We start from the raw sequence: 24,665 nt of genomic DNA on the forward strand, positions 1-24,665 counted from the left end.
CTTCAAAAATTGGGATTGAAAGTACAACCTTGGCGTCTTCAGTGCAGAACGTTTGGTTTACAAGTTCCATGTCCCACATACCGGTCATCGGGTTAATGAGGTCCTCCACATTCTCCAAAAGGTTTTGGCCACAAGTCGAACTGGGTCGGCGAGTAATTCCTCTCGGCAACCATGGGTCGTCCCAAATCTTGATGTTCTGACCATTTCCAACTCGCCACACAATGCCTTGCTTAAGCAGGTCAAGCCCCTTTAGAATACTTCGCCAAGTGTAGGAAATCCTGGCTCTTGGCTTGGCTGCTAGGATATTTCCGTCGGGGAAATAGCGAGCGCCCAGCACACGAGCACAAAGAGATGATAGATCCTAAAGGATGCGCCATGCTTGCTTTGCTAACATTGCAATGTTGAAAAGGTGCAAATCACGGAAACCTAGACCCCCATCTTTCTTTGGTTTTACCAACTTATCCCAAGCAATCCAATGCATCTTGTTTTCCTTGTCCACCTGGCTCCACCAGTAGCGGCAAATCATTGTTGAGATCTCATCACAAAGAGTTTTGGTGAGATCAAAACATCCCATGGCGTAGGTGGGAATCGCCTGTGCCACCGCCTTGATAAGGATTTCCTTTCCTGCTTTTGAAAGCATTTTCTCCTTCCAGCCTCTAATTCTTTGCCAGATTTTCTCTTTCAGATACTGGAAGACCCTAGTTTTTGACCGACCAATATAAACCGGAAGCCCAAGATATCGCTCATTTCGACCTTCAGATACAAGATGCAAGGTGTTCATCACTTGAGATTTGCAGTTTGGCGAACAATTCGGACTGAACAAAATACTGCTCTTATCCCTATTGATCATTTGTCCTGAAACACACTCATATGCATCCAGGATTCTTTGTAACTCTATTGCGTTACTATTATTAGCCTTCAGCAGAAGAAGGGAATCATCTGCAAAAAGCAGATGGGAAACTGCTGGTGCCGAGGGACATATTTTTATGCCTTCAATCAGCCCCTGTTGCTCTGCCACATGGAGAAGGGACGAAAATCCTTCAGCACAAATGAGAAAAAGATAGGGGGAGAGGGGGTCACCTTGGCGCAAGCCTCGCTGCGGGATGATGGTCTCGGATATTTCCCCATTGATATTAAACCGGTATTTCACTGTTCGAACACAACTTTGATGAAAACCAAGCTAAATAAGCATCATCTCCAAAAACCTCCATTCAACCCGGTCATAGGCTTTACTCATGTCTAGTTTGATTGCCATATAACCATTTTTCCTCCCTCTCCTATGTTTGATAAAGTGAGTCATTTTATAGGCTAGCAAGACATTGTCCGAGATCAACCGCCCTGGAACAAAAGCACTTTGGTTTGGTGATATGATCTCATTTAAGGAAATCTTCATTCTAGCTGCTAGCACCTTGGATATTAGCTTGTACAACACATTACAAAGGCTTATTGGTCTCATATCTTTGATACGGGTAGGATTCTTCACTTTGGGTATTAGCACAACTGTGGTTTCATTCCAGCCTTCTGGGATATCACCTCCATTCAGAACCTGGAGAACCTCTAACTTGACTCGGTCTCCAACTAATTCCCAGAAATGCTTCAAAAATGTTGCAGGCATTCCATCCGGGCCAGGGGCCTTTAAATCTCCAATACATGATAAGGCTTTAGATACCTCATCTGCATCGAAAGGGGCACATAGGGAGTCATTTATGGCTGGGCTAATTCGAGGTTCGACATGCTGCAGGAGCCTGTCAATATCTGCAGATACCGAGGATGAAAACAAACCAGAGAAAAAATCTGTAATATACTCCCTCAAAGCACGATCAGATTCCATCCACACACCATCTTCTTTCTACAACCGCTGAATTTTATTTATTTTTTTCCTCTCGGAACAGCATGTATGGAAATACCTTGTGTTGCGGTCTCCCATTTTAAGCCAATCAATGTGTGCACGTTGTCGCCAATAAGTATCATTCTGCTCCTCAAGGCGATCCAGTCTGTATCGTAGAATTTGTTCTTGCCTTAACTGCACCTCCGAGATTGGGGCACGAAGGCAGCAGTCTAGTTCCTTTTTAGCTTTTTTAATTCTCTTCTCCAAATCACCTAGCACGTTTCGGTTCCAGTCAGTAAGGCAAGAGGCCACACTTTGTAGTGCCTCTGAAATGTGACCTGCTCCATTCAGGAATGCTTCATTCCATGCCCCTTCGACTAGTTGTGCACAATTATCTTCCTGGAGCCATCGGGCCTCAAACCGAAAAGTATGATGGATATCCTGCCGGGTCGGCTCACTTCCAGTATCCACGATAATGGGCCGGTGATCAGAATGTCTTGGCATGCCGTTGGTGACTCGGAAAAGGGGAAACAGGGCCCTCCAGGCTTGAGATCCCACGGCTCGATCAAGACGTTCGCGTATATAGTTCTTCCGGTGATGATTCTGATTTCGCCAGGTGAAAACATCTCCTTCAAAACCCAGGTCTTCAAGATCACAGTCAATAAGGGCATCGCGAAAACGATCCATAGAAGCTTGTATAGGTGGTGCCCCACCTTGTTTCTCATGGCTGAATAGAATTTCATTGAAATCTCCCATGCATATCCACGGATGAGGACTGTTATGCTTCAAACTACGGAGAGCACGCCACAACAAATGTTTCATATCAACATGTGGTTCTCCATAGAAACCTGTAAACCTCCATAACACACCATCCTCCATGGTAATCTCAGCATCAATATAGAAGCGTGACACGCTTAAAATTTTGACAGTAATTCCATTGTTCCAAAACAAAGCCAGTCCACCACTTTGACCTTCACAATTTTTGACTTCCATGTTTGGCAAACCAAGCAGCCAACGGAACTTCTGTATTCTCCTTTCATCCATCTTGGTTTCGGATAAGAAAAGAACATCTGGATCCTCCCATTTATGAACATCTAGAAGTCCTCGAACAGCCCATGGATTTCTGTAACGCCCCGATCTAGATCGCACGCGATCAAAGTAGGCTGGAGGGGGATCTGGAAAGGGATGAGGAAAACTTGGAGAAGGGGATGAGCAAGGGAGAAGGTTAGGTGAGGGGATTTCAGATTACTTCAACCAACATACCGCTACATCTCTCTCCCAGGGTTTAAGTACACACGCACGCCAAGGCCTCTTACACACTTACAGGTGGAACCCACGCACACCTACACTTGGCCATGCCAATTGGCAGTCACACGGTGGTGTGTACCACCGCTGTGACATTCTCCCCTCCTTGAGAAACGGCCTCCTTGTTGGAATTGTTGTCGTTCCAGATGACTGCTTGCGGGTTGCACCGTCGAAGAACCTCATAGTCTTCCCAGGTTGTTGATGGGGGTGTGGTGTTCCATGCCACCTGAATCTGAACCACCAGCGCGTCGCCCTTCTTCATCATTCGCCGGTCCCGTATCTCCACAGGCTGGGACTCGACTGCCGACAGGTCTGCAGTTGCAGGCAGTTCAGAGAACACCGGTGTATAGTTGGGTGTGAAGGGCTTTAGTTGGGAAACATGGAACACCGGATGTATGCGACTGTCTGGCGGCAGATCCAGTTTGTACGCCGAGGGACCGATCTTGGCTATGATTGAGAATGGTCCAAAGAACTTGAATGCCAACTGGCGCACGGGCGGCTGGCCACAGATTTCTGAACGCAAGGTTGGAGTTTCAGCAGCACTTGCTCCCCGACCTGAAAGACGCGCTCAGTGCGATTCCGGTCTGCAAACTTCTTGTACTTAGTCTGCACCCGAGCCAACTGTGCTTGCAACTGCTCTTTATGCACTGCCCAATCCCACTGTTCACCATCCGGCAATGCTGTTTGTGTTGCCGGCCAAGTGGCCATGCTCCCCTCATTTGCTTCTACCCCATACAACGCCTTGAACGGAGAGCAACCCAAGGATGAATGGAATGAGGAGTTGTACCAGAACTCGGCAGAGGGCAGCCAGCGACGCCATTGGCGCGGAGTGTCATGGACAGCGCAGCGCAGGTACATTTCCATGCACTGATTCACGCGCTCACTCTGTCCGTCAGTCCATGGGTGGTACGCCGTCGAGTAGAGGAGCTTGGTGCCTGCGCCGGAAAGCAGCTCGCGCCAGAGCACACTGGTGAACACCTTGTCGCAATCTGACACGATGGAGGAAGGAATTCCGTGCAATTTGACGATGTTGTCCCAGAACACCTTCGCCACCTAAGTGGCCGTGAACGGATGGTGCAAGGGCACGAAGTGTGCGAACTTGGTGAAGCGGTCGACCACCACCATGATGGCGTCGTACCCTTTGGACTTGGGCAGGCCCTCGACGAAATCCATTGTCAGATCTTGCCACGGAGCCGTTGGGATAGTCAAGGGTGCCAGCTCGGCCGCTGGTTTGCGCAGCTCGTGCTTTGCCTGTTGGCAAACTTGGCATTGCCGCACGTAGTTGTCGACGTCCTGCTTCAGGCCCTTCCACTCGAACAGCTTCTTGATGCGCTGGTAAGTGGCTGTCGAGCCGAAGTGGCCTCCAACAACACTGTCGTGCATGGCGCTGATCAGCTTGGTGCGCAGGGCGGTGTTGGCGCCTATCCACAGCCGCCCGTGGCGACGGATGACCCTGCGATACAGCTCGTACTCGTCGTCGTCCGGGCTGTGCACAGAGAGCTGTTGTAGTCGTTCTTGGGCGTCGGGGTCCGTAGCGTACGAGTTGGCCACCTCCTGGATCCACGCAGGCTGGCACAGGGACAGCGCATTCGCGCTGAAGTGGCTGCCCACGCGCGAGAGTGCGTCCGCGGCGCCGTTGTCGACCCCGCGCTTGTACTAGAACTTGAATTGAAGGCCGACGAGCTTGGACATGGCGCGGCGCTGGACGTCGGTCACCAGGTGCTGATCGCCGAGTGTACACAAACTCTTGTGGTCGGTGACGATGGTGAACGGCCCGCGCTGGAGGTAGGAGCGCCATTTGTCTACGGCCATCATCACCGCCAAGAACTCCTTCTCGTAGGTGGAAAGCTTCTGGTTCTCCACGCCCAAGGCCTTGCTGTAGTAGGCGATGGGTGGCCCTCCTGGACGAGGACCGCGCCGATGCCAGTGTCGCACGCGTCGGTCTCGATGGAGAACGGCTTGTCGAAGTCGGGGAGGGCGAGCACCGACGTGGTCACCATCGCCTGCTTGAGCGTATCGAACGCGCGCTGCGCCGACTCGGGCCACTCGAAGCCCTTCTTGGTGAGCTGCCGCGTGAGGGGCTTGGCGATGATTCCATAATGTGGCACGAATTTGCGGTAGTAGCCGGTGAGTCCAAGAAAGCCGCGGAGTTCAGTGGCGTTGGTTGGGGTCGGCCACTGCGCCATGGCGTTCGTCTTCTCTGCATCGGTCGCGATGCCGTGCTTAGAGATGACGTGGCCCAAGTAGTCGATGTGATCTTGCGCAAACGAGCACTTGGACATCTTGGCGTAGAGCTGGTGCTCATGGAGTAGGTCGAGGACGAGCCGCAGGTGCTCGATATGTTCCTCCAAGGTCTCGCTGAAAACGAGAATGTCATCAAGGAAAATGATGACAAACTTACGGGTGTATTTGGCGAAGATGGCATTCATCAGGCACTGGAATGTCGCCAGAGCATTTGTCAATCCGAACGGCATAACCCGGAACTGAAAATGGCCGTGGTGGGTTTTGAACGCCGTCTTGTGCTCGTCGTCCTCACGCATCCGGATTTGATGGTAGCCCGCGCGCAGATCGAGCTTGGAGAAGTATGCTGCGCCGGCAAGCTCATCGAGCAGCTCGTCGACGACGGGCAGCGGGAACTTGTTCTTCACCGTCACTTCGTTGAGGCGCCGGTAGTCCACGCAGAACCTCCAGGTGCTATCCTTTTTCTTCACCAGCAGCACCGGCGCGGCGTATGGACTGACCGAGTGGGTGATCACGCCGGCGTCGAGCATTTCCTTCACCTGCCGCTCGATCTCGTCCTTTTGCAGAGGAGAGTAGCGGTAAGGCCATGTGTTTGTTGGCTAGGCTCCGTCCTCCAGGGTGACGGCATGGTCATATTGCCGGTGTGGAGGCAGGCCGGTAGGCGCAGCGAAGACATCTGCGAATTCTTCCAGGAGGTCACTGATGGGCGTCTATGATGGCTTGTGTGGCTTGGGTCTTGGGGGTTGCATCTCAACCATGGCCATTGCCCAGATGTCATTGCCGGCGATCAGTTTGCAGAGTTCGGCCGGCTGCACGGCAGCGAGAGTGGGCGTCGTCTTGGGTCGAACACCTTGCAGTGTGACCATCTCGCCATCGTGGAGGAAGGAAATGAACTTCTCTTGCCAGTGACACATCATCGGATTGTTCTTCTCCAACCAATCCATGCCGAGGATGCCGTCGTAGGCGCCGGTGTCGAGTTCGTACATCGGCGTCGAGAACGTGTGGCCCTGCATCCACCACTTGAGCTCGGGAACTTGGCGCGAACAGGTGAGCCGGTCGCCGTTCGCCACGCGCACATCCAGGGTGGCGATCTCCTTTGTCGTCACACCGACGCGCTCGACGAAGGTTTTGTTGATGAAGTTGTGGGTGCTCCCGGAGTCCAGCAAGAGCAACATGACCTGGTTGCCTACCAGAGCGCGGAGACGAATGGTGCTGGGCGCCTCAGAGCCATCCAGCGCGTGTGCGGATATTGTGCAGCACTCTGGAGGGGGCACTTCTTGTTCCGGAGCGTCTAGCAGGTCGAGCGCGTGCACGGTGTCGTCGATGAGTAGCTCGCCGTAGGCGCCCACTTGGATGGTGAGCAACTGCGCCTGTGTGTTGCAACGGTGATCACGAGTGTACCGATCACCGCACTTGAAGCAGAGGCCGTTGGCACGCCGGAACTCTTTGAGTTGACGTTCGCGCGCGTAGTCGTTGGGCTGTTGGCGTGGCGCGGCCGGCGGGCGCGCGGTCGCAGGTGGTGGACGGCCCTGCGGCTGCGGTCACGGGCATGCCCTGGGCGTGTTCAGCTCCTCCTCTTGGATTCGTGCCAGAATCGACGCGCGCGTGATGCTGTTGGGTGCCTGCAGTCGAACTGCCGCGCGAAGCTCGTCCTTGAGGCCCAACAGGAACTGGGTGATGAAGAATTTGTTGCTGAGCGAGGGATCGAGCGCCAGGAGGTGATACATGTGTGTATCGAACTCCTTGCGGTACTCGCTGACGGTGCCCGTCTGACGGAGTTGCAGAAGTTTGTGCATCTCCATCTCGAACTCGTCGACGCCGAACTCCTCTGTAACCGCGGCGGAAAATGCGTCCCACGCGAGGCCACCATGTGTTTGACAAAATGCCTGAAGCCAATGTGCCGCTTGCCCTTCGATGTACAGTGTCGCCGTGGTCACCCAGCTTGACGGCGGCATGTGGTAGAGGTCGAAGTACGCCCGACAGCAGTCGAGCCAGAGGTACGGCGTGCTGCCGTCGAACCGCGGGAAGTCGTGCTTGGGCGGCTTGATGTAGTTGTCTTGATGGTGATTCTGGTGGTGGTGCGCCTCGTTGGTCGGGCTGTACGGCTGGTGCTGGAAGTGGACGCCGGTCTGCGGCGCCGTTGCCAACAGGGGCGGACGATGGTCCGAGAGGCGTGGAGATGGCGGGGGCCCGTGTGGTTGCGGCGGAGCAGGGGCCTGGGGTCGTGGTGGTGGTGGTGGTGGTGGGTGGATCACCGTCGGGGATCCCGAATCCTGAGGTGAAGGGGATCCCGAATCATGAGGTCGACTTGCTTGGCGGGGGAGCGCAGATCCTGCGAGACCTGGGTGTTGAAGGCGATCTGGGCCTCGAGCCGCTTGTCGCTGTCGACCTTCTGTTCGTCGAGGCGCGCGAGGATCTTCTCCATCATGGCCTTGATGCTGGTGGTGTTGTCGTCCATGGCCGCCAGCAGCTGCCAGGTCTGGACGGAGGGCTTGGATGGTGCCGTCTCGCACCCCTGCTAGATCGAACCCCGCCGGGGATTTCGCGTGAGCTCGCTGGAGCAAGTCACACCCGAGGCGGTGGGTGTTACCGATCTGAATCAGGAGGCAGCGGAGAATATTTTTTTGGCCAGGATTGTGGCTCTGATTACCAATTGTAACGCCCCGATCTAGATCGCAGGCGATCAGAGTAGGCTAGAGGGGGATCTGGAAAGGGGATGAGGAAACTTGGAGAAGGGGATGAGCAAGGGAGAAGGTTAGGTGAGGGGATTTCAGATTACTTCAACCAACATACCGGTACATCCCTCTCCCAGGGTTTAAGTACACACGCACGCCAAGGCCTCTTACACACTTACAGGTGGAACCCACGCACACCTACACTTGGCCATGCCAACTGGCAGTCACACGGTGGTGTGTACCGCCGCTGTGACAATTTCCCAACCCCCTGCAGTTCCACGCTACTAGCTTCATCAGCTAGTCCACATAATAGCAATAAAGAACGGGCTCCCGTTTTCCTTGACAAAAAGCAGTTCCCACAGACTGCGTCCAACACACCGAAATCAAGACCAAACGAAACATGCTATAGGAATAGGGAGGTTGGAGATTGATTCAGAGGAGGGACCTAAAATTTGTAATTGGAGAAAGATATGACGGGAAAGCTGAGATAGGGGAACGAGAAATGGCGGCAGGGAAACTCAGATTCTGGGAGCGGCGTCGGGCTAAGGGAAACCACTACCAGTAGCAGGACTCAAGCTGGGTGGGAACTAAGGGGATAAGGACTACAGAAAAGTAGCGACAATGTAGAAAGGATCTACAAGATCTAAGGCGAAATTGGGGCCAGATCAGGGAAGAACAGAGGCAGAACCGAAAAAACGGGGAAGGAAGCAGGAGATTTGGCGAAGGGATTAGGGGGTGGTGAAAACAGGGCGTGGATATGAGAGGAAGAAATCCAGGGAAGAAAAGATCAAAAGTAAACAAGATCAGGATAGGGGAAGGATTGGGAGGAGGAAGGATTGAGGAAGAAACATCATAAGGCCAAAAACGAAAACTTACACGGCAGCCATCAACCCAGATCAATTGAACTTTGGAAAAGCAGCGGCGATGAAACTGGCCGGGAACAGTGATGCGAATCCAGGAACAGAAAGATAAGGAAAAGGAGATCGAGGACGGGGCGGCAACTTGGATTTGGAAGATGGATGGGATCCAGGAAGAAGCGGAGGAGTGAGAGAAGATCAGAGGAAGAAGAGGTAGGGAAGAGACGGCAACACGTGAGTCGCCGGAACTCGCCGGAAGTCACCACAGAGGCAAGTCTGGGGATGCTCGGATCTGAGAAAGAGATCAGGGAAATGAGAAATCTGGGAGCTAGATTGTGGATTTAGTGATTGCAGATGGGGATCAAGCGGCAAGATCTGTCGACGAGGTGCGCACAGAGTTGCAACAAAGACGCTGGAAACAGCACGAAACCATCACATGCGGACGGACTCACGCTTGGGGCAATGACGCAGCTAGATTTGGCTAAGTTTTAAAAAACACATGAGTGTGTTGACCAACAGCGCGAGGACCCGGCCCCCGCGCCGCTCCTTCCCCGGGGCGACACGGGCGGCGGCCCCCCGTCCCCCACAGCCTCCCCCTCCCCGGCTCTCTCTCCCTCGCCGTCGCCGGTGGCCTCCGGCAGGCAAAGCCTGTGCGGAGCCGGCGGCGGCGGGGCGTGCTCTCTGGCTGCTGTCGCTCGGGAAAAGGGGATCTCGCGAGCGATTGGCGGCTGTCCGGCGCTCGGCTTCGGGGCGGCGTCCTGGCGCGCGGCGGAGGTGGTCTTCGGCGCACGGCGAGGCGTATGGTCGCGTCAGTGGGCGCGCGGCCGCGGTCGTTCGCGCTCGAGCGGTCCCGATCTGGGACCTCGCGGACGGCGGCTGGCGCGGACGGGCGGCCGGCGTTCGCCTTGGCGTCGGCTGCGGCCAGAGGTTGGGACGCCGGGGCGGCGGCCTCGGTCCGGGCTCTGGCCGTGACCTGGGCGTGGACGGCGCGCGTGGGTGGGCCGGCTCTCGGCTCTGGATGTGAGCGTGGGGCGCAGATCCTTGGTCGGGCGCGGCGGGCGCGGTGGCTGTTGGGGCGCGGCGGGCGTGGCACCTCCGGAGCTCGAGGTGTGCTGCGGTGCAGGGCCTACTCGTCTGCCTCGCTGCTTCGCTGGAGCTACTCCGATCTGGATCTGGCCTTGGTGGTTCTGATCTTGCTGCTGCTCCTTGCGATGCGATGGTTGCTGCGGTGGTGGTGGTCACTATGGTGTTGCGGTGGTGGACGGCGGCTACGGCCAGGGGGTGGTGCGTGCCTGGGCGCGGTGCATCGTGGGATCCCGCGGCTTGTATCGGTTTTAGTCCGGTTTTCCGTCAATTAACCAGGCAATTCTCTTCTCCTTAATCAATGAAAATGGCAAATATTTTGCCTTGTTTCAAAAAAAGAAAACACATGATTGTGTGTTCCCGTTGAAAGGATAATCTACACTAGCAAAAAAGAAGAAGAAAAAAAGGATAATCTGCACTAGTGGTCAACTGATTTTTGATAAATTAAATACAAGCGTGTGCATTCGTTCTCTCGAACGCATGACGAAAAAAATACAACAACAAAGAAAGATATTGAAGAGTCATGGAATGTCTGAACAAACAAAATGGTTTAGAGCGATAATTTCTTAAACTTGTTTTCAATTCTAGACAAAGAAAGAAAGAAAACATTCTATGTCGAACGCAGAAAACAAGAGGATCGTGTACATATAAGTAAGAGCATCTTTAACCAGATGTGTTGAGCTTGAGTTCGTATTTGATTTTGGGCGTGTCCACGTACATGATTGGCCTTTATTTGTTTGCCCATGCATGTATGCCTCATACGTTCTCAAGTACATACAAGCTCATGCAAAGTTGATCATCAACATATATAAAAAAAGTAGTAGATAGACAGACATTGCCGGTTCATATCTACTGTATGTCATAACTGTCTGATTCGCGTGATTCTCAAAACGCGGCAACAGAAGAAAAAAGATTGAAGTATCATGCCCACTTGAACCCTATAGGATTAGCGTAGAATGTTGGATGCCATGAAAAGAAAACAAAGAAGTTGTAAGAAAAGAGATTGAAGTGAATGCTAGATTTTCTGTGAAATGTAGTAGTACATGTGATTTCTTAGAAAAAATCAGCCGCAGAAAGAAAATGATTCCTTAGAAAAAATCATCCGCAAAAAGAAAATGATTCCTTAGAGAAAAAGACCTATGAATCAAACAACCGATGTAGAGCGAACCAACTTGTAGTCGGATGGTTAGAGGGACAATGGTATCCCCAGCCCACTAGGGCTCAAATCCCGGTGCTTGCATTTATTTCAGGATTTCCGGCGATGCGCATTGAGTGGGAGGAGACGTTTCCGTCGACGACGAAGCGCCTACGGTGACTTCGTAAATCTCAAGATGATATGCCGGCTCAGTTTTTCGGAGGTGCTCATAGGGATAGGATGTGCGTGTGTGCGTTCATAGGGGTGAGTTTATGCGCATGTATGTGAGCGCTTGTGTGTGTACTGATGTTAAAGAAAAAACGGATTTAGAAAAATCCTCTGAAATTTCTTTGAATCTAACCTGAACGAGACGGTGGAGACGGAAAAGTATCAAAATTTTGCTCGGTATGTGGTCCATAATAAAATCCCTTCAAAGACTAAATATATTTAGGAACGGAGGGAGTATTTCTGCGCGACGCCGAACCGAGCCGGAAGGTTTCCACTTCTGGTTCTGGATAACCAGTACTAGTACAGTACGCGCCGCTTAGCCGCGAAGGAAGGAAGGAAGCAAGCAAAGCCGCGGCTGCAAGTCTCAGTGGCTGCCGAGTCGTCGTCCTCCTCTTTCTCCTTCCTTGCCCCACCCCCACCGCAACGGCAAAGCCAAAGCCAGCCACCAAAGCACTCGCCCACCCTCCCCAGCGGCACCCAGCAACCGCCTCCCCGGAGAAAGCGAAACCCAACAGCAATCCCTCCCTCCCCCTCCCCGACTCCGCCGCTGCCGCAGCGAATCCGGCCCCCTCCCTTCCCCTCCCAAAACCCTAGCCAGCCCCGCCCGAATCCAGCTCCCGCTCCAGTCCCGATCAATCGAGCCGCCCGCCTCGCCTCGCCCGGGCCGCGGCGCATTGCTCCGCTCCAGGTAAAAATCCCCGTCGATTCTGCTCCGCTGCGCTCCCCCGGCCCCGGGCCAGGGCGGCCGTGCTGTCCGTTTTTTATTTGGGGGCGGAATCTTGGGTAGGTTTCGGTGCTCTGAGTTTTGCCGATGGATAGGTTCCGGATGATACGATACGGTAGTGTCTGTTTTTTTGCGGATTATATTATATATACATACTGCTGCCCTTCTCTATCGGCGGCTGCCGCTGTTATAGGGCTGCGGATAACTAGGATTTCTCTTTCGTTGTTGTTGTTGTTGTCTGGTTGATTCCCTGCGGTGCCGGATCGACGGCCCCCCCGCTGCAACTGCAAATAAAAACTCGGATCTTCCTCTGTTTCTGGTACCAGGTTTGACCCTGTCCCGCCCCAAGATCGCATCTACAGTGGGAGGATCATCATCGCCAGAGATTAAATTAACCCAGGTTGCCGTCTGGCTGCGCAGTTGGTCAGTAACTTGGTTCGTCACTGCCCCATTGGAGCCAAGGCAGCTTCTTGCCAGGCCTCCCCCCGCTAGCTAGCGGCGTGGGGTTTATAAGCGCGCCCCGGTGCGATGGCAACGGCCACAATGGCGACGGCTGCCGGCGCCGCCGCGCTGCTCTACTACACGCTCAACCGCCGCCTGCACACGGAGAAGCTGGACAGGGAAGGGGACTCGGACGGCGAGAGTGGCAGGGACGCGGCGGCGGGCGGCGCGCTGGAGTCCCATAGCATGAGCCGGGTGTCGCGGAGGGATGTGCGTGCCCCAGCCACGTGGCTGGAGACCATCTCGACCCTGTCAGAGACGCTGCGCTTCACGTACTCTGAGACCCTTGGGAAGTGGCCCATCGGGGACCTCGCCTTCGGAATCAGCTTCCTCCTCAAGAGACAGGTTGGTCGCTCACTCATACTCCCTCCGTTCCACAATACTTGCCTTTCCTTTGTCAAAATATAGATGTATCTAGACATGTTTTAGTATATAGGTACATCCATTTTTGGATAAATGGAAGTCAAGTATTTTGGAACGGAGGGAGTACTTTGTTGCTGATGTGATCTGTTGCTCTTTCTTAACTATGATACTTGAACTGTTGGAAGCCGATAGGGAGTGTTTCAAATCATAAACATTGCCATGTAGGAATTGAAACAATCTTGAAAACATAGGCATCACACTCCTTAACATCTATCATCTGTTCTTATCGCTTCTTTTCTTATTTTATCTATCAAAGGTTGTCTTAGTCTTACCATATAGTTGTTTTGATGACCTAAACAGCTCTCAGATTCATTTATATAATTGTTTATCAATATTTGATTGTCTACAATATACCTGATGAAACTGCATGAACGATCTTCATTATTTCTAGTACATACAAACTGTATAAGGTACTCCCTCTGTCCCATTATATAAGATGGTATTACAGCCAATATACTCCTATATTGACTGTAATAACATCTTATAGTATGGGACGGAGTGAGTATCTGTTAAGTGAACCATTCATTTAGATTATCACATTTAGCATTTCCCCGTTTTCCCAATAGATTACTGCCTACAATGCTATCTATGCTAAAGTTGGGCAAGTTCTGCACTTCTTAACAGATAAACTCATAGGCCAGAATCATAGGACAAGTACTTTGAACTGTTAATGACTTGAACAAAGTTCCTGACAGGTGAGTTGTGGCATGTGTGTTTCAGGGAAACTTATCTGTAGCAAGCATATATGCTGGAGATGATAGTGTGGAGCTCAAAGGAGCTTCGGTAGTTACGGACTTGAAGTATCTTTTGAATTTGTTGACACTGTGTTGGCATTTTTCCAAAAAGCCATTCCCGTTATTTTTGGAAGCTACTGGCTACTCCACAGAGGATGTTCTTATGCAAGAACCTAAAGCAGGAGTAAGTGAAATCTATATTGTACCCCCTGTGTAAAGAACTGTAAGACGTTTTAGGTCACTAATTAGTAACCTAAAACGTCTTATATTTATTTACAGAGGGAGTATCCTTTTTATTTTTCATAATCCTGTAGTTATTCACAAGAAGAACTGTTTACTGTTGACTGATTCAGGATTTTTGTCGGGATACTTGCAGATTTTGAAGCCAGCTTTCACCATTTTACTTGATAGAGACAGACAATGTATACTTCTACTAATTAGAGGCACCCACAGTATCAGGGATACCCTGACAGCTGCTACAGGTGCTGTGGTTCCATTCCACCATACAATAGTCAAAGAAGGTGGTGTTAGTGATCTAGTTTTGGGGTATGCACATTTTGGGATGGTCGCAGCGGCTAGATGGATTGCAAAGCTTGCAACTCCTTGTCTCACAGAAGCATTACATTTGTATCCAGACTATAAAATAAAGGTACGGCACAAGTGTACAGTTTACAGTATTTTTGTTTTGTACCGCCTTTTCCCTATATTCTTTGCTAGTAGTGTTGTGTTATTTTATATGGTTCTTGGAGCATTTTAATTGATGGTGTCTCTGGCAAATATTTGTTAGGTTGTTGGACATTCACTTGGAGGTGGTACAGCAGCTCTCTTGACATATGTCCTGAGGGAACAGCAGGAGTTTGCCTCTGCTACTTGCGTGTCATTTGCTCCAGGTTCGCACGTTATGATGTTTTTCTGTCTGAAGATCAGATCATGTGCATCCTTTTTTGTTTCATTGGTCGAGCATTTCGTTGGTCAAGCATTACTTTGGGTTCTCCAGTGTACTTGTAATCTTCTACTATTAGGTCCTTTTTTACTCCATCGATTAGGTCATGGATTAAATGAGCATCCAAATATTTTGTGGCAACAGAAATACCCAATGCACTATCTTCTAAGTACCTGTGGTACCACTCCTCGACCTTTTAGATGGAAATATGATGTTGACAAAATTAATTTGCGGATCATAAAATAGGAACTGCCATGATTTCAAGCTATCCTAAAAATGGTACTGTCAGACTGGTATCTCAGGTAAATGGTACTGTCAGACTAGTATCTCAGGTACACCGTATTTGTCTGAGAATTGAGTTCTCCCCCAGCTTATGTACGAACCATCGCTTAAATAAGTGATGCTCTCCCAGAAATACTCTCTCCTAGATCTCAGGCCTCTCCGATATAAATACCTGGTGCAGACTTGGATATTCGGATCTAAGAACATCGCTTATATTTCTCCTTATCCCTAACAAAAAGTCGACCACTTCTCCAGTCCTTTCACAAGATTGCAATTCTTGCCCTTAGAATATAGTTGTGATTTAGCCCTTGTGGGATGTTCTATTTTGCAGCTGCTTGTATGACATGGGAGCTGGCTGAGTCAGGAGTACATTTTATCACTACAGTCATCAATGGAGCTGATTTGGTGCCAACATTTTCGGCGGCGGCAGTAGACGATCTTCGTTCAGAGGTACCCTTTTATTTACCCTTTCTTCTTGTTAGTAATGCCATAACTGTTAATTCAATACGTATTTAACTTATTTGCACCAGTAAGATCTTTATAACTGGTAGCGGGTTTATCTGTGGAAACAAGGACACAGCACATGATAGCAGTGCAGCTGATGATAGTATAAAAAATTAGCAATATATTAGTATAAGTACTTTATATTATAGGTTCTTGTATTGAAATTAAGTTTCATGTGCAACAGGTGACGGCATCTGCTTGGCTGAATGATCTCCGTCACCAAATTGAGCAAACTAGAATCCTGAGCACTTTCTATCGATCTGCATCTGCCTTGGGATCGCGACTTCCTTCTATAGCAAATGCTAAAGCTAGAGTAGCTGGTGCTGGTGCCATCCTAAGACCTGTATCTAATGGGACACAGGTTTTGTACCTTCCATCTTTTGTTTGACCCCCTTAACACAGCTTTGATTGTTATTCATAAATCCATTGGCATTATCCATAACTAGCAATGTTGGCAATGTGTGTTCAGGTTGTAATGAGGAGAGCTCGCAGTGTAGCACAAGCAGCGTGGACAAGACCGGGGCTACAACTATCCTCATGGGCTTGTATTGGGCCAAGGCGACGGAATACTACCTCAATTGTCACATCAGAAGAAATAACAACTTCCACTACCAATGGTGGCTCTGAATCCACTTCACTATTGACGGAGACCACGATGGAAACCACAGAGATAGTTACATCTGAAACCACGCAGTATGCTGCATCAGAAGAGGTCCAGAGCACCATCTCGGCATCCGATGCTGTTGGTACCTTGGATGACAAGGTAGATAGTGACGGTGAAGACATCATCGATCATCACGTGGATGAGGACAGGATCACCGAAGTAGAGCTGTGGCAACAACTCGAAAACGAGCTGTACCGGAAAAGGGAAGGGGAGAACGACATAGTGGAAGAGATGACTGAAAGTAACATTGCCGAGGAAGTTGGCGGCAGAGCTCAAGATGTCCTCAGTGAACCCAACGAGAAGGAGGTCCACAGATTCTACCCACCCGGGAAAATCATGCACGTAATAACATCCACAAGAGAAGCAGCCATAGACGACGACGAGACCAGCGAACATGAGGATGAAGAGCCAGACCTTCACCAAGTTGATGCTGCCGGGGAGTCGGAGACAAGCATAGGGATCTTCTTGACGCCAAGATCTCTGTATGGCAAGCTGAGGCTGTCTAAGATGATGATCAACGATCATTACATGCCGATGTACAGAAGAAACATCGAGCAGTTGGTTGCGGAGCTTGAGAAAGACCTGGCTCTGTAGGTGGTAGCCCTGACAGCAATACAATACAGCTTGCTGGTCCAAACCAGATACTCACAGTTAGCTTCAACTGTTGTAAAAGCTGATGACATACATAGGGTGTTAGTTCCATAAAGTGTACCTAACATTACTGGAACTATATAACAACGCTTGTCACAACTTTTCTCAGAGATATGATATCTGTCAACTCTTCTCACAGGTTCTCACGTTCTCCTCTTTCACTGAGATACATAAGGCATTAGTTGCAAAATATTCTCATGTTTTCCTCTTATTAGAGGAAATCTTTTAGGTCTTGTTCGGTTCCATGACAAATGAGAGGGACTGACAGGGATTAAATCTCATCTAGTTCAAATTCTCCCCAAATCCCCTCCATTCCACTCCAATCCACTTAGGGAGTGGCTTAACCGAACAAGGCCTCACTGAGAAGCAGCAGTGTTTGATTACTGTAATCAAAAATTCTAGTCACATTCCTACTGTGAAAGTTTGATTCTCAGCTTCTCCTTTTAAGAGAGGATATCTTTCATTGAGAAGCAGCACTAAGTGTTTGATTACTGTATCAGCAAAAAATCTAGTCACATTCCTACTGTGAAATTTTGGGAGGAAGTCAACATGTAAAACAGAGAAGTAGTCCCTCATAGTTTCATCTTCTTTGATGTTCCTGTCGTTCCTTCCTTGCTGATCACAGGGCCAGCCTTTCTAGGAATGCCGCGAGGCTGGCTCTCTGCCCTAGAAGAACTGGTTGCACGATCCCTTCCCTTCTGGCTCATGAATTCTCTGAATGATGGTATCTTGGGAAGGTCCATGGTACCGATCGCGCCATCTCTTCTCGCTTCTTCGCCTACGGATTTCTCAGGTGGTGACATCTTGGAAGGCTCCATGTTTTCAGTTGAAGCCATGGTCTTCGCAAACTCATCAGAAGGCTCGGTTTTCGCGAGCTCATAGCTTACAGTAGCTTCTGCTGGCTTTTCCGCTTTACCCAAAGCATCAGAAATGATGCAAGGAGAGCTGGTGGCTGCACCAGCTTCTGTAGTCTGGTTGGTAAGGGCTTCGAGTCGGCCGTGGATTTGGTCAGAAGTTGAAGACGACAGCCACCGAACCGTGGCAGCTATCTGGGAGTTGTAGAACGTCTTTCCCACTTTCTGATACTTCTTGAAGCACTCTGTTTCAAGGTGTGTAGCAGAAGCCTCTTCAGCAAACCTGAAAGTGTGCACAATGTAATGAGTGATGGAAAAAAAGATGCGTAATAATTAGACATGTTATAGTGCAACAAAATCATGACAGAGCGGGGCAGACTTACCGCAGATCCCCAAGACGGAGCTTTGCTTGTCCAAGCGCACCTGACAATCTTTTCCTGCTTGCATCTCTTAGAGTCTGAGATATGCTCTTCTTGTCAACAAGGTTGCCACCCTATTACATCACCAGTTGAAGTTTCAGTCTTGCAGATTAGCTATTATACATTTATAAAGAGAAAACTTCTATAGGAACGAAACCAAGACTTGCTGCACAGAGAACACCATATAATTTTTGATCAAGCACAACTTCTATAAATAGAAAACAGTTCTATCCAATCCTCAAACATTTATGAAGTACTATCACAGAAACGCGGCATCTGAATCACCTGCGGTTTAGTTTGACCTTTGGCTTGATTGTAAGCATTTTCAGCACGCTCCAAGGCCTCGAGTCTTGCTTCGAACCCTCCTTTTGATGGAAGCTTTGAAATGGTGATATTGCTCAGTGCCTCTTCCTCATCTGTGATTCATTATTCCCAGCAGATGTTACTGCTTTTCACTATATGCAAGTATGACTTTGAGCAGTCTTATAAACACAAAGAGGAAAGGAAAGTGATTGTTCATTCTACCATCAGAATCTGATATATCTTCATCTGATATGCTTACGTCATCTTCACGATTCCAAAATTCCGTGTTAAAGTGTTTTGGGTCAACTGATGAGCTGTCACACGAATGAGGAGTTTTACTAGACCAAGATGGTGCAAGTTAATACAAAAACATAGAGCATGTACAGTCAATATCTCATAATTAACATTATAAAAGCAAAACCAAGACTTGCAGCACAGCGAACACCGCATACGTTTGGAAGACTGGAGATATCTTGTTAAAGCGACAGTTGGGCACACGCCGAAGGTCCTCCAAATGTGAGGACACTTGATTTGGGTGCTTGCAAGCATCGCATGTGCGTTGGCATAAAGTTGGTTGTACCTATCCAGTTCAAATATTAACATGCAATAACACAAAGCAGAAAACAGTAACATGTTTGGAGTCAATGCCATACCTTTTCTCCAAAACTCTCAATAATCTTTTTTCGTCGGCAGCTAGAACTCTCACAATAATCAACTATCTGTGTCAGGAGAGGCAAATATAATAGAATGAAATATACTGCATGTTCTACTATACCAATGCATTGCGATGTTTGGTAGTTACCTGACTAAAGTCGGCTAGGGTCTTCTCTGAAAGCTCAGTTGAAGAAGAAGATGGCTGTTGTTTTCTACTGCTGCTGTTTCTCAAAATAAATTCCTGTTAAACCAGAGAAGCCTCAGTTTTGCCTTTAAAAAAAATGGAAAATCATCTGTGTATAATGTACGCTTATTACCATTCTCCTTCGGTCCTCTAACCCATAATACAAAACACTCCTGGAAGGCTGTTGGTCACGACCAGCACGTCCGGACTCCTGGTAGAAAGATTCCATTGACTTAGGCAAGTTGAAATGGCACACGATGCGGACATCTTGTCTATCAATACCCTGAAAAGATGAATAGCTCCAATATATAAACAAAGCACCTCTGCAGAAAGCGTCACGAAACACAATGCAATTAGAGTATTACATACCATTCTGTGGAGCAGCATACACATTAAAATTCGGACGAGCCCCATATCGAAAAATGCAATACACAAGAAAACAGAGTATGAGTCTAATATTGGTGTAGCAAAAATAAAGTATATACTACAAGTTGGAAGGTATGTAGGTAACTAAGTCGGATGAAGCTGTACTCTACAACTCGTGGACATGGAATCAGGTCGTAAGACAGAAACGATGTTTGCAAAGATGCAGAAAGAAGCTATATACCCAAATGCTACAGTTGCAACAACAACTTGAGTCCTTGATGAAAGCCAGTCATCAAGAACGGTAGTTCGCACTTTACTATTCAGGCCAGCATGATAAGCTGACAAGGAGCAAAAATAAAATCATTAGTATATCTGCACAGCAGTCTTAATAGGGGCTTGGGCTTATCATTTTTTTCCTTCAGATTAACGTACCAGCAGAAGAGATGCCCAGCTGTGACAAATGCATAGTCAGATCATCACAGGCAGCACGTTCAAGGCAATATATGATTGAGCAAACATTTCCGCTGGACTTCAGTAAATTCGATATATCAGAATAAACATCATCAAGAAGATCCTTGTAACGAACTGCAAGATAAGTTCATGATTCACAGTCAACACGTCATAGAGTAGAATGTAGGGGCAAAAAAGATAGGTACAACAGATTTTAGCAGTAAATGAACAACAACAGCCATACATTCTGGCCTCTGGTAACACAGAAACTAAAGAACATAAATAGTCCTGAAGCAAGACAATCACAATTTCAAGCAAAAGGGCAAAAGAAAGACCTTAGGAAGTGAAAAGGCAAAGAACAGTGGAGATTCCTAGGAAAACAGAGGCCCTAGTCTTTAAAATGATCAAGGAAGTCGAGAATAATACCTTCATAGAAGATATTAGGTCGATTAAAGGAAGCTTTAAGAATGACTGGGTTTTGCAAGGACAATGATGATATCACATCTTTCTGGACTCTGGTGCAAAAATAATGAAACCCGAACAAATGAGACCAGACTAAATATAATGATCAAAAGAGAATACACATTAGGTGAACTGAACTAAGGGTAACGTGTTACTTTGGGACAGCAGTTGCAGTCAAAGCCAATATCGGGATATCTGGGAACTGCTTCCTCAATGATGAAATCTTGCGGTAGCTAGGTCTGCATTTCATTGAAACACGGCAGATTAGCTAGCCCATGAAAAGGAGGAATGCTGCAACTCATTTTACCAATGAAACTATGAAAATTGAGAACTGCCAACGGAGTAAAGGCAATATTCAGACCAAACACTGAAACCAATGCGTACCTGAAATCATGGCCCCAAGTTGAAATACAATGAGCCTGTGGAGAGGGAGAAAATTGGCAAATAAGCACCAGGTGTTCTTTACAAGTGACCGAAGAACAACAGGATGTTACCAAAAGAGCAAAGGTGTTACTTAGTTTAGACCTCATCAATAGCAACAAGACCAAGAAGACCCCTGTTGTGGAGCTTTGTTAACTTTGCCTTGAAGCCAGATGTTGCAACTAACTCAGGAGTGACATACAACAATTTTAAAGAAGGATTGCCAGAATCGAGATCTTCATGTATCTGAAGAAAGAACATACATGTTTAATAAAACTTAAAAGTCAAAAGGAAGTAGATCCTAGACACCATGATCTAGTTCATGAATTCCAATTCTCAGGGAATTAATACGACATGACATAATTTTGTGCACCAACTTGGCTACCGTATGAATATACAGAGTCAAAATGTCAACTGGGACAGCTAAAAGGAACTCCATAAATAATGCAATAACCGAGCATGTCTCACGAGAGCCTTACGTTGCAGTGTGTAATTGAAGACCCTTACCTTGTTTTTGTTAGCAGTTGTTTGTGTGGAAGAGAGAAATTCAGCTGGAATTCCTTTACTTTTCAAGCTGCTAACCTGATTCTCCTGTAAATTCAATATGCAGACGAAATGATGTTCAAAGCTATCCCAAGATTTAAGGATAATAACAGAGGAAAGGTAGAAGGGGGGATAGTAAAACTTACCATTAGCGCTGATCAGCAGATTTTACATACAAGAAATCAAGAAACTGTTAGTATAAATCAAAATGTATGTACATGCACTCTTTCAAGTACTAGTAGATTTTCTGAAAGTATGCAAACATGACGGGTCAATTCACCTATCAAGGGTGAGATAACAAGAACAACGCCTGTCTTCACTAGAGCAGGGATCTGGTAGCACATTGACTTGCCACCTCCAGTTGGCATCAAACAGAAGCAATCCCTTCCTGCAAAATTGTTGTTTGGCAGATTAAACAAAGTACAAATTTGAAGTACTCCCTCTGTAAACTAATATAAGAGTGCTTAGATCACTAAAGTAGTGATCTAAACGCTCTTATATTAGTTTGCGGAGGGAGTACTAATCACATTGATATTCAGGGGGTTAAACACGAAAACAGAACACGAATCTGGAAACAGGGGCAGAGTGAGGACCTGAAAGAACAGCCTCAATGGCCTCTAGCTGCCTCCCTCGGAACTCCGAGTACCCAAAATACTGCTTCAAGACGCTCTCCAGCTCCTTGGGAGACTTCATCCCATGCTTCGAGCCTGCCGACCCGCCCTTTAGGGGAAGCGCCTTCTTCATTTTCAGCTGTACCACCCAAAGCGTCAGACTATCAGTATCAGAGGATTCATGAATGTGGCCTGATCATTTGGAGCATTTTAACTGTTGTAGCACACTGTGTTTAAACGCCCTTTGGTACAACACAAACGACAAATTAGTTAGTCATGGCAAATTCGTTTGCAGATTCCTCCCATTGTACATCAAACCCAGGGCTCGTTCTTCCGATTGACTGAAAAGTAGATCAGGCGAAACTAAGGCCGGCAGCACCCTTCCCTGGCCCTCCTAATCAACCAGCCCGCGGTGCGCCATTGCCGACCCAATCGAGATACCAATGAAATCGGAACCGATATGAACGGGGAAGGAACCACTGAGCGACGCAGACAGTTGCCCAAGTGCGACCGGAAGGGGGGTTCTAGGGCTCGGGGACTGGGGGCGGAGGAGATGGCGGGGCGGGAGCTGTACCTGCGGTTGGAGCCGAGGCGAGGGGGTGGCGCCGGCGCGGGAAGCGAGCGGCGGCGTGGCGTCGTCCCACCTGACGACCTCTGTGCCTGGGGCCTGGGGGCACAGAGCGACAGGCCGCAGACGGCTTCTCTCCCCCTGCGCCTGCACGCCGTCCCCACCTTGAGCAAATGGAACGCAACAACGTTCGCTCAAAGGGTTGGCATTTGGGAAACTCTTTCTGTTCAGCCGACCGATCTTTCTGCCCGCATCTACTGTGTTTATGACCGTTCGGATGGTTTTTTAATCAGTTGGCTTTATCTTTTTTCACAGTTTAGCTTTGCAACAGGACCATTGTTGCAATTTTCGCCCCGCAACAACTAGCTTGTTGCAAGATCTGGATCCCACGACCTCTAGGCACGCGCGCTACTAGACACGGTGGTGCCGGCGTGGGCGAGCATGCTCTCCTCCTTCATCGGCACTCCCGTCTCTCCTCCATCGACGGGCCTGAACCACTCTCATACTCCATCTCCTCGGTCGTTGGTCACTTCTCCACGGCCGCGCGGTGACCTCGTCCGAGCCGCCTCCCGCCGGATCTACGCCGCTCCAGCGAGATCGACGCCGCATTGCCTTGGCAGCCTCCGGCCCCCGGTCATCCTGGACGTCACGTGCATCTAATGTTGCTGCTGGACGGTGTGGAGTGGGATCCGCAATTATTTTTGTCTTCAGCAACATCATGTTTCTGCAACAAGACTTGTTGCAAAAAGGGCTCTTGTTGCAATATGTTAAGAGGAAATGATAGTTTAAAAAATTTCTGCAACATGGCCTTTGTTGCGAATAATTTCTGCAACTAGACCTCTATTCGGAAAATACTGCAGCAGCACATTTGTTGCAAAGATGACGGATCACGTGGGTAGATCACGCGGCCATCCGCAGCTTCATTCAACGGTAAGGGAGGCGGCCGATCTTTTAACTTTATCCGCCGGCGGACGCGTAGCATCGCCCTTGGCATTTCCTTTTTTGTCATGGTAATACATGTGCTATTTACAAATATTTTATGGGATGTGCTACCCGTCGGCCGGTGAATTTTTTTTAAAGATCCACCGCCTCGCAAGCTGTCCGATCTAGGTTGCTCAGTGTACAATCCCTCTTTACAACAAGAGTATTGTTTCAGAAACAACGATGACAATTGCAACAAGAGCTTTGTTTTAGAAACACATCGATGACTATTGCAACAAGAGTTTCCGTTTCAGAAATATTGACGGCGTTGCAAACCATCTCTGCCGTATTATCTCTCTTTGCAACAAGAGTTTTTTTTTCAGAAACACCTTTGACTATTTGCAACAAAAGTTTTGTTTCCGAACATGTCGGGCAGGACTGGGATGGATCTAGCAGGGAGGGCTCCACCGACACAGATGGCACCGACGGAGAAGCCGTGCATTGTGCTACGCTGGAACGACGACTAGGCCGCGCGGAGCTCAAGCACAGTCGGCGCCGTCGGGCGGCTGGCTGCCTGGCTGACAACAAGTGAGGCGGTGAAGAAAAAGAGGAGGTATGGAAGTGCGCGGCGAAGGCCTACTACTCCGGCGGTGTGAGCAAGAGCGGCTCGGTGCGGCGAAGAAGATGGCGGGGCGCAAGGTTGCTGCGTCGATCCTGCCAATGGAGAACCTGTGCGCCCCGGCCACTCCGAAGCAGGCGGTCATGGCGCTAGCATCTCCGAACGCTACGGCTAGGGGCGCCCCCGCGGTTTCCCCTGCTGGACCTGTCGCAGACTTGCTGGCGGAGGCCGTGGCGTTACCGATTTCCAAGGCCAGGGGCTCCGAGGCAGTGGCTGCGGCTCTGACTCCGGTGCGCACTAGCGGCCGCCCCAAGGGCACCAAGGGCAACCTGCCGTCTCTCCAACACGCTCAACTCCTGCAGGCAGAGAAGAAGATCGAAGGTAACAGCCCCCCTTCTCACTTTACGATTCTAGATTCCTTCTCAGACGAGCACCTGGGGCAGATCTTGGGGGATAGTGGGGTTGATTTGGTGAATGAATGCGAGGCTCGTGAGTTGATTTCCCTTGTCCGTT

At 49.2% G+C, this 24,665-nt stretch overlaps 2 protein-coding genes across 4 annotated transcripts; one reads left to right on the forward strand and one right to left on the reverse strand.

Annotated features, from left to right (window-relative positions):
* Window positions 1-11,683: 11,683 nt before the first annotated feature.
* On the forward strand, window positions 11,684-16,886 carry LOC123145767 (uncharacterized). 3 transcript variants are annotated; one of them, XM_044565254.1, is made up of 8 exons: window positions 11,684-12,040; window positions 12,497-12,922; window positions 13,721-13,918; window positions 14,111-14,383; window positions 14,522-14,624; window positions 15,291-15,409; window positions 15,648-15,824; window positions 15,933-16,886. In XM_044565254.1, the coding sequence occupies exons 2-8, from the start codon at window positions 12,605-12,607 to the stop codon at window positions 16,719-16,721; spliced, it is 1,977 nt and encodes a 658-aa protein (XP_044421189.1). In that variant the 5' UTR covers window positions 11,684-12,040; window positions 12,497-12,604; the 3' UTR covers window positions 16,722-16,886. The 3 variants fall into 3 exon arrangements, with proteins under 3 accessions (XP_044421189.1, XP_044421187.1, XP_044421188.1); XM_044565252.1 differs by having other exon boundaries at window positions 11,685-12,040; window positions 12,403-12,922; XM_044565253.1 differs by lacking the exon at window positions 11,684-12,040 and adding an exon at window positions 12,075-12,402.
* A 70-nt stretch (window positions 16,887-16,956) lies between these two features.
* On the reverse strand, window positions 16,957-22,791 carry LOC123145766 (ATP-dependent DNA helicase Q-like 3). Its single transcript, XM_044565251.1, has 20 exons — window positions 22,619-22,791; window positions 22,027-22,183; window positions 21,714-21,821; window positions 21,580-21,587; window positions 21,398-21,481; window positions 20,996-21,136; window positions 20,855-20,889; window positions 20,626-20,709; window positions 20,435-20,523; window positions 19,991-20,143; window positions 19,800-19,896; window positions 19,562-19,565; window positions 19,326-19,475; window positions 19,157-19,249; window positions 19,008-19,073; window positions 18,807-18,934; window positions 18,577-18,668; window positions 18,337-18,467; window positions 18,016-18,125; window positions 16,957-17,915 (listed from the first exon to the last, which is right to left on the reverse strand). The coding sequence occupies exons 2-20, from the start codon at window positions 22,175-22,177 to the stop codon at window positions 17,351-17,353; spliced, it is 2,289 nt and encodes a 762-aa protein (XP_044421186.1). The 5' UTR covers window positions 22,178-22,183; window positions 22,619-22,791; the 3' UTR covers window positions 16,957-17,350.
* Window positions 22,792-24,665: the final 1,874 nt, after the last annotated feature.

This window comes from Triticum aestivum, chromosome 6D, assembly GCF_018294505.1.
Source record: "Triticum aestivum cultivar Chinese Spring chromosome 6D, IWGSC CS RefSeq v2.1, whole genome shotgun sequence".
Taxonomy (NCBI): Eukaryota; Viridiplantae; Streptophyta; class Magnoliopsida; order Poales; family Poaceae; genus Triticum; species Triticum aestivum.